This window comes from Natrix helvetica, assembly GCF_964273705.1.
Source record: "Natrix helvetica genome assembly, chromosome: 5".
NCBI classification, from domain to species: domain Eukaryota; kingdom Metazoa; phylum Chordata; class Lepidosauria; order Squamata; family Natricidae; genus Natrix; species Natrix helvetica.
In genome coordinates, this window is record NC_138551.1 from 72,312,623 (window position 1) to 72,322,400 (window position 9,778).

A 9,778-nucleotide genomic window follows, 5' to 3' on the forward strand; every position below is an offset into this window, starting at 1 on the left:
ATCACAGGCCAGCAAATGGTCAAAAGTCGAGGATTACCTGAAGTCCTTTTCCCCTGTTGTTCTCTGGCAGCTGTCCTTAAATTACATTGTTTGTGCAGAGATTAGTGCCTATTGATAGCCCTGTTTTCCAGGAATTGTTTGTCCCTGCTGAATTTGAAATTGTATGTATGTTGCCAATTCCTATCTAATTTATCAAAACTGTTTAGTTATTTTATTTAGCCAATATCGTATGCAATAATCTTGGACAAAAGCAGAGTTACAGATGTCACTCATCAAATAAAAAACTTCTATAGCTATATCTATATATCTATATATAGCTATAAACATGTGCTTTCAAATGTATGATTAATCACTGTTGAAATACAGTTATGCACAGATAGTAAACAAAGCTTCAATGTCCTCTATTTTTATAAAATCTAAAATAAATGTTGGACTGGAATCCAAACACTGTGTCAGGTTTCCAATAGAAAACCCTGCCCAACACCACCACCACCACCACCCAAGTTCTCAAAGAGTGCAAAGTATATGTGGCAGTCCTGCAGAAAAGGAAACATCTCATCCCTAAATTTGGGGAAGAAGCAAGAGGCACTTGCTCCAGATTGCAAAATACTGTGTTATTTGTAAGAAGAGGTGAATAATAGGTGATATGTTCAGATATTTTTAGTAATTATTATTAGCTTGAAATCTTTCTCCTTTCAGATAAAACTATTAAATTATGGAAAATCAGTGAAAGGGATAAAAGAGCTGAAGGTTATAACTTGAAAGATGAAGATGGACGACTTCGGGATCCATTTAGAATCACAGCGCTACGGGTATTTCTTTAGCATTAGTAATAAAATCTGAATAATGTCCGAACCTGTTATGTTGCATTTAAGCCATGAAATACTCATTTCTGAGCTACAGTGCTAAAATACATTTTTTTAATTTATTTGCCTGGGTAACACCTCTAATTACCGAAGTAATTTTTGGCAGCTTTTTCTTAATATATTGTAAATGGTCATAGAATCAGTGCCCACAAACATAAATGTAAGAAAGCAGCTATTTGGAGAATCATTATCAAGAAAATCAGCCATAGGCATTTTAAGCTCTCTGAGCTATACTTGGCCCTTAAATGCTATCATGGCCCTTTCCAACCACATGTAGAAATTGGCAGCAGTTCTGTTCTTTTGGGTGGAAAACAAATGAAAGCATAAATCCTAAATCAGATTTAATAGTTTAAAAAGAAAATTCCACCATCCCCTCTCTCAGTCTAGGAGAAGAAGAAAAAACCTAGCTTCTCGTTATTGCCTTATCTGTCCCCCAATCCCTGTATTACATACATACACCATTTGGTTACTAACAGATTGCCACTGCCTAGTATAGACAATCCTAATCTGGATGGTCTGATTTTGTTTTTCTATATTCCTTCAATGTAGGGCTTCTGAAATTCACTGTCCAGCTGCATAAAAAGACTAAAGAAAAACAGAATTTGAAATAATTGATCTTCTATATTGAATAACATCATCTGCTTGATGCAGAACATTTTAATGCTATATGAAAGTTAGGTTTCATTTTAGTTTGAGTAGTGTATGTCAGTTAATGTAATTATTTTGGAAGATTTTTACTGTGTTAGCTAATTTTTCAATCATAAAGAAGTAAGCTATCACTATATTTTTTGCAGGATAGTTCCTTCCTTCCCTCCCTCCCTATTTTATGAAGCCCATCTTGCCCATAAGGCGATTCTGGGGTGCCTTTCATTGGCAGGATATATTCTTATATTATCTCTATCTGAAAATAGCTCTGTCACCCCCACCCCACCCCAATAATTTATCTGTAAAGTGATAGGGATATCTTGGATACCCTGACAATATAAAGCAGGGGTGTCAAATTTTGCAACAAGGAGATAGTGAGGTAGATCATCTTAAATTCAGGGTTGTCTTCTATTTATTATATCCAACAATGTTTTTGAGATGATGACACTTGTAATATTACACCAAGTTGGATGCTAGATGTTGAACATGTGAAAAGCCCAGAAGATGCAGTTTTACAAAGCATATTAATGTAATTACACAACTATAATATGAATAAGGCAGCAGTAGTTTGTGGCAGTATCACCTTTGTAATCATAACCCAGGTTAAAATTGGATACTCACTTCCCTTGAAGTAATTGGATACTCACTTCCCTTGAAGTAATTCCATTGAATTTATTTCCATGGGGACGTAGATTGTGCAATTTGAGCAAGCTACCTTGTAATTAAAACTTTTTAAATGGTTTTTGAAAAAATTGCTTTAAATGCTATCAGACTAATTTGAAGTTTCAAATTGATATCTTTTTCTTAATTTTTAGGTGCCAATATTGAAACCCATGGATCTCATGGTAGAAGCAAGTCCTCGAAGGATATTTGCAAATGCACACACATATCACATAAACTCTATTTCAGTAAATAGTGATCATGAAACATACCTTTCTGCAGATGACCTAAGAATCAACCTGTGGCATTTAGAAATCACAGATAGAAGTTTTAGTATCCTTTTTACGTAAGAAAAAAATGTATAAATATAGTAGAGTGAAATAGTTACTGTTTAATACTTGGTTAAGTCTCAGCAGGTGGCAGCACCTGACTGATCTTGTCTGGTCACAGAATCTAAGCAGAACTGGTTAGAATTTAAGTTAAGTTAGACCACCAAAGAATCAGGATCTGTAGACTAGAGCAGAAAATTGAAGTACATCCTAAAAGGTAGTGGCGTATCTTTTTCATGATCCTGCCAAGAAAAGTGACAATTCTTATTGACTTCACTGGGTGTATTGCGTTTCTTTACAGCTGATGCACACTGGATCATTGAGAAAGCCAAAGAATCCCAATGAGAAGTCAGTATTTGCCTCATTGATTACAAGAAAGCCTTCAGTTGTATCAGTCATGTCAAGCTGTGGGATGTGCTTAGAAGAATGGAAATCTTGGGAGATCTTATGGTCCTCCTGAAAAAACTATGGACCGAGCAGCTTGAGGTTTGGCAAAGGAGTGAAACAAGGCTATATACTTTCCCCATTATCTTTTCAGCCTGTAGGTTGACTGTCCATTGAAGAAAATTGAATTAAAAGAAGATTAAAAGAACACTGTGATTTTAAAATTGGAGAAAGAAACATCAGTAGCCTGCATTGTCCTTATGCCCTACTCTGATAGCCAAAAATGCAAAGGATCTACAAGTTCTAGTAATGTCCAGGAATTTAATGAAAAAGATGGGACTAAAATTAAATATAAAGAAGAACAAACTTGACAGTGGCTACAAAAACTAACCTTACAGTTGACAATGAAGATATCAAAGTGTTAGGAATCTTCTGTCTTTTAGGATTATTTGTAAAGGAAAAAGTGAAGGATTGGGCCACTAACTAGAACTTGGTATAGCAACCATGAAGGCCTTGGAAAAGTTATTCAGATGATGTGATGTTTTATACTTACAAAGTTCAGAATTGTGCAGGTTTTCCTGTGACACTAGGGAAACTAAAGTTGGACTTTGAAGACAAAGGTTATTCATAGTTATGAAATTTGGCTTTGGAGAAGACTCGTATGGATACCACAGAGAGCGAAGAAAACATGGATCATCAAACTAACCAATCTTGAGTTCTCAGTTGAACATGACACACATGACCAGAATTGAATCATCATTTGACCATATTATGCAAAGACCTAGCTTTCTGAGAAGGTTCTAATGTTGGAAGAAAAAAGAAGAGGATGACAATAGCAAGATGGTTGGACTCAGGTACAGTAGCAACAAGTGAAAAACTGGAAGACCTGAAGGACCAGATTAGAGACACATTATGGTGAAATTAGTCTTTGTGATTGCTAATGGAGTCAACACTGACGACAGCACATAATCCTGACTCTTTAAATGTGTTAATGAAAATTCAATGGCTTGACTACACTCAAAGATAGTATGAATTCTTCTGACCCCTTGAACATAAAGTGCCTGTTGGCTTGTTCATAAATTACAAGCCTCATATAAAATACTAACCATTTAACGTAATTGTACAGTGAAAGTGAAATTACAGAACAGCATAGTTTTGTTATGTTCTTGAATCCTACATATCTGAAATGCTAAACAGTTAAAATTATGTCAATAAATGGTAAACATTTTCATAAAGCTGTTCTGAAATTTAAGTGACTGTTTTAGAAACTACATTAAATGCCACAGATAAAGGTTCTGAATGTTGCAACAGAATTTTATTTAAAGATTTTGTAACATTTTTCCTGCATAAAGTTGGATTTTTGGAATAACCAAATCAATATTAACCTTTACAAGCAACTTTCAGATATTGTAGACATAAAGCCTGCTAATATGGAGGAATTAACAGAGGTGATAACTGCAGCAGAATTTCATCCTCATCATTGTAATGTGTTTGTCTACAGCAGTAGCAAAGGAACTATTCGGCTCTGTGATATGCGTTCTTCTGCCCTTTGTGATAGGCATTCAAAATGTAAGTAGTTAGGCTTTATAAAGCATATTCAGAAATGAAATGGGTATGTTCATTTTTGTGAATAAGTACTAAATAGGTGCCAGTAAAGGACTTTTCAATATCATTCCTATGGTGAGAGAACTGCATTTTAAAGAATAGAAAATCAACCTATTGTTTTAGATCAGAGGTGTCAAATTGGCGGCCCACAGGCCGGATGTATCACATACAGGCCACACCCACCCCGGCTCAGCAAATGGGGAAAACGTTGCAAAATGTCACGTGACAGTTACGTGACACGGCGAGTTTGACACCCGTGTTTTAGATAGATAGTTCTTAAGCAAGGATAAAGTGTGAGACATAACTAATATAATTTAGTTTGCCCATTTGTAAAATATAGCCGCTCGATTTTTGGCAATCCTATCTTAACTAGTTGGTTTTTTTAAAAAAAAAAACTTTTAAGAAGTTTCAGTATATTTTTGCTACATCAGTTGGGTTGGTAGAACATAACCTCTTTTAATAATGACTATAACTAATTTATGTTGACAGAACAAAATCATCTATTACAAATCTGTTTTTTAATGTGTTGGATTTGAAATAGTGTGTAACATTTCTAAACTCAAAATTAAACATCCCACATTCTGAAGTGTTCTCTCAAGGTCATGGTCTTGGTTTTGAGTCTGCTAATTTTTTAAAAATAAATATTCAATTGGAACTCTCCCTAATATATTTTTTAAAAGAATTCAGTTGTTAAAGCTGTAATTGTAGTTAAGTTTGAGAAATACTAATACTCTGTTGCAATTTGTAGTTAGATATTGAGAGAAAAAATAATTGTGATAGCCATTAGTTTTGATGTTGGACTTTTTTTCCCAGCTTAATGCTTATGCATAGTAAGTATTGTTGCTCCTAATCTGGTGCTATATTTAAAAAAATGGAAATAGGCTCCTGAGAAGCTTGTACAAATATAGAACCATGAAGTACCTTAATATGCATTCATCTCGCCGCCCCCCGCCCCCCCCCCCCCCCGCGCAGGAACAGTTCTCAAAGTGGCTAGGAATAAAATGCAAATTAAATTACAAAGCTGTTAGCAATTACGATGTCAAATTATTTGACCCATGAACAGCATGAGAAATTAGAAAAGGTTATCTATCTTTGAGATGATTTAGACCAAATTCAGTGGTTTCATGGATGGGTAAAGGGAGATTTTGCACTAACCTTCAACGGAAAATTGACCTGTCATGAATGGTATGTCATGACTGCTTCTGCAGTAGGTTTTGGGGGAGTGTTAGGGCTGGACTGGGGAAGTCTCTGGATCCGATTGTGATCCAAATTCCCTACATTTTCCAGGCATACTTCTGGAGTGAATGGGAAACTATATCAGCCCCTGGAGCTGATGTCATTACTTGCTTTCCCTTGGGGAACGTAATGGGAAGAGGGTTTTTTTTAAATAAATAAAAAAAGACCAATTGGCAAGATAATATTTTTACAAAGGTAAAAGCTGCAACCCTCTCTTCTGCCCTAGCTGGCATGAGCACAGCAGAACTCAGGAAGTGGAGGATCCTCCGGGAAAGGTTCTCTTTCCCCCACCTTATTGGATTGGTTTGCCAGGTAGTATCTTGAAGCATTTTAAACTGTTTTCTTATTATTAGATAACTCTGCTTATGAAAGCCTGAAACGACTGCTTTCATAATTAAATGCAAATAAATAAAAAGCTAGACTTCTCAACCTGTGGTTCAATGTAGTTTCCAGAAATAAAATCTTTCATGATTATACATCGATCATTTTTAATAGGACTTTACTACTTAAAAGTTTAGGAGCTCACATTTTGAAAATAATTTGTTTTCTGATTACAACTGTTTAAGAATAAATGATGTGAGCAAACAGGAGGAGCTCTTAGGGTTTTATGCAGTTTCCCTGGTTGTACTAGTTGATTTTCAGGTCCAAGATGCTTACATTGTACAAAGACTTTTGTACACTGATTGCAAGAATTTTTCTTCCCATAAACTATACCGTGAGCTATTAGATTGTTAGCAGAGGAATTCTTGCAGATCCCATCTTGTATATGTTTAATATCAAGAACTGTTAGTTTTCTTTATCATGGGGAATTATGATATGGAATAACATTTAAAATTAAATGTAGCCTTTTTCTAGTTTAGAAGGGGACTTAAAATTTATAATTTTATCCAAGATATTTAGACCTGTCCTTATGTTTATTTATTTTTGTTTCTATTTATATGGCTACCACCTCAACCTTGTGATTCTGGGTGGCAAACAACAATTTAAAAGAAAAAAAATAATATCATTGTTTTGTACTTACATTTGGTGAAATGGGTTTTACTGTTGATTAGTTTTACATTGTTCAAGAGCCTGAAGCCATTGATTTGGAAGAATATTGTTTGTTGAATATTTAAATGTAAAGTTTATAAATTGGAGATCAGCAGAGATTAGCAAAAGCAACATTATTTCTGTATGATTAAGGAAATGCTAATAAACTTGGAAGTTAAGCCGCATTAGCAAGGAGAAAATTAAAACTTCAATTTCTTTACTTTTGTTGAGCACAAATAGTTGTTCATAAACACCTGCTATGGTACCTGTAGAGCTTCTGTAGTGCCCCATCCAATTTGGTTTGTTTGGTGGTTTTAGATTAATGAAATCAATAAACAAGAAATTGGAATATTGCAGATAACCAGATCTTTTATCTTTGAAGTATTTTTCTGCTCTTAATATACATTATTAGAAAACACAGATATGGAAGAGTCAACTTGTTATGATAGAGAGCAACCCATAGAGCAAGGCCCCCCCAGCCCCAAGGCTGTGGCCTGTTCAAAACCAGGCTGTGCAAGTGGCGGATGAGTGAGTGTGTGCGTAGCACCACTTTCGTGAGCAGGGGACACTCATTAAGCTCCATTTGCACATGCATGTGTCTGCTGCACAACAGAACCTCTTTCCCCCGCCCCTCTGTCAGACAAGCCAGAAAGGGTTTGACAAGCCGCCACTGTAGAGCTGAGTTCCTTAAAATCTTTTTATCTTAGGACTCTTTGCCACTTTACAAAATTATAGTGGATACAAAAGGTTTTGTTTCTACAGGTTACATTTTTCTATATATATATTATATTAAAAATTAAAATTGACACGGTTGCTGCTGCCACTTCTCACAATTATTCGATGGGATTTCAATATTGTATTATGTTTCCACTTACGATAGTAATTAATATTCATTTCATGAAACCCAGACAGAGTCTTGAGGTACCCCCAGGATCCTAGGACCACATTTAACGAATACTAATGTAGAGCAACATGTAAGTGTATGTGTGTATCCAAAGTCACTTTGGTACCCATTCTAACAGGCAGAGAACAGACATTTCTTTAATTTATTAAATGTATATGCCACCTATCTCATTGTGAAGCTACTTTGGGTTTTCAGCTATATTTTAGTAACTCTCAAGGCATACTGTCTGGAAATACAGGTAGTCCTTGACTTATGACCACAATTGAATCCAAAATTTCTGTTGTTAAGTGACACATTTGTTAAGTGAGGTTTGCCCTGTTTTACGACTTCTTGGCACGGTTGTTAAATGAATCACTGCAGTTATTAAGTTAGTAACCCGGTTGTTAAGCGAATCTGGTTTTCCCAATGACTTTGCTTGTCAGTAGGTCACAAAAGGGGATCGCATGACCTTGGGACACTACAAGAGTCATAAATATGAATCAGTTGCCAAACATCTGAATTTTGATCACCTGACCATGGGGAAGCTGCAAAGGTCATAACTCTGAAAAACAATTACCTTGAACAGTAACTGTTCAACAGTAACAGTGAACAGTCACTAAGTGAACTATTGTAAGTCAAGGACCACCTGTAGCTGCTTTAGCTAAGGTTAAATTTATTGAAAAGGTAACAATGTTCATCTACATAATTATTAACCGTTTTCATCCTATCTTGTAATTCTCAGTCTTTGAGGAGCCTGAAGATCCCAGCAGCAGATCATTCTTTTCAGAAATAATATCTTCAATATCAGATGTAAAATTCAGTCACAGTGGTCGATACATGATGACCCGAGACTATCTTTCAGTTAAAGTATGGGATCTAAATATGGAAAACAGGCCAGTAGAGACCTATCAGGTATAGTGCTCATGCTTTAAAAAAGGAAAAGAGGTACTCTGCAATGGAAAACCTTCTCATACTGTTCTGCACTTGTATATTTTAAGGTTCATGAATATCTTCGAAGCAAACTCTGTTCACTGTATGAGAATGACTGCATCTTTGACAAATTTGAATGCTGCTGGAATGGTTCTGATAGGTAAGACTGGTTTATATAATTGAAAAGTTTTCCTGAATATTGAAAATGGTTATATTGTCTTAACTGTGGCAAAAATAAAGAGGTACAGTTCACTTTAACATATTTGCAGTATAATAGTGGATTATCCAGAATTTGCTAGTCCATTGAAAAGGCCAACATTTGCAAACCCTGCTCTGCCTCTAAATGATGACACGTGGTAGCAGGTGTAATAGATTAATAAAGGTGCCTCCAGATGTGTATTCATAACTATGATCCACTTTGAAATTTTCATATCATTTGATTGGATCTGAATTCACCCTTTGAATTTGGAGGCATAAAAATGCCTAAACTTTCTTTTTTAATGAGATAAAAATTGGAAGTATGGTAGACATTCTGAAGGACGGGTCAGCAGACTTCTTATGAGAAGGGAGCAGAGACTGTGCCACTACTGCCACCATTCCCAGGGGATGTGACTCCCCATCTATACCATGAGAGTTAGTGAACCCATTGCCAAAATAAACTAAGGAGCCACAGGAACCTCTCCCTCTTGCTTCCTCTATTTCTTTTGGGGATTGAGCTAGATGATTTTATGTGGTGAACCACATCAGGTCCATGGGTTGCCGGTTGCCAAGCCCTCTTCTAGAAATTACTAAGTTTGCAAAATATCTACCCTTAGAGCTCAACTTTAAGGGATTTGGCACAATAATTTTTGAAAGACTTCTATTGTATCACTTTTAAGTCAAAGATAGGGATGAGTTAAGGATATCATAGCAATGTTAACCCTGCTTCTGTATTTCCAGCTTTTCTTCTTAAAAGCAGTAAACATCTGTGCCCAACATCTATTCATGCCCTTGCTACCTATTCTTAATAGTGGTTAGCATTTAGGAACAAGGATTGTTTTTAGGCTTACCCCTTTTTATTCAGTGATGAGTGTGATATAATTCAAACAAATAATGTTGCCATAAGCAAAATTATTGTTAAGTGATGAGACATGTTCTTCACATTGCATGAAATAAATGCCAGGGTCAGTTCCTGTTAGCAGACCAAATAATATTGCATATATTAATGGAAT

The 9,778-nt window shown here is 35.7% G+C and overlaps 1 protein-coding gene across 2 annotated transcripts in view; it reads left to right on the forward strand.

The window, feature by feature from the left end:
- The window catches only part of PPP2R2D (protein phosphatase 2 regulatory subunit Bdelta), a 38,951-nt gene that overhangs the window by 23,292 nt on the left and 5,881 nt on the right, over window positions 1–9,778 (forward strand). For both annotated transcript variants that reach the window (XM_081956182.1, XM_081956183.1), the window contains exons 5-9: window positions 700–812; window positions 2,327–2,504; window positions 4,289–4,453; window positions 8,380–8,549; window positions 8,636–8,727. In XM_081956182.1, the coding sequence (XP_081812308.1) occupies window positions 700–812; window positions 2,327–2,504; window positions 4,289–4,453; window positions 8,380–8,549; window positions 8,636–8,727 (718 nt within the window). The remainder of the gene's footprint in view (window positions 1–699; window positions 813–2,326; window positions 2,505–4,288; window positions 4,454–8,379; window positions 8,550–8,635; window positions 8,728–9,778) is intronic.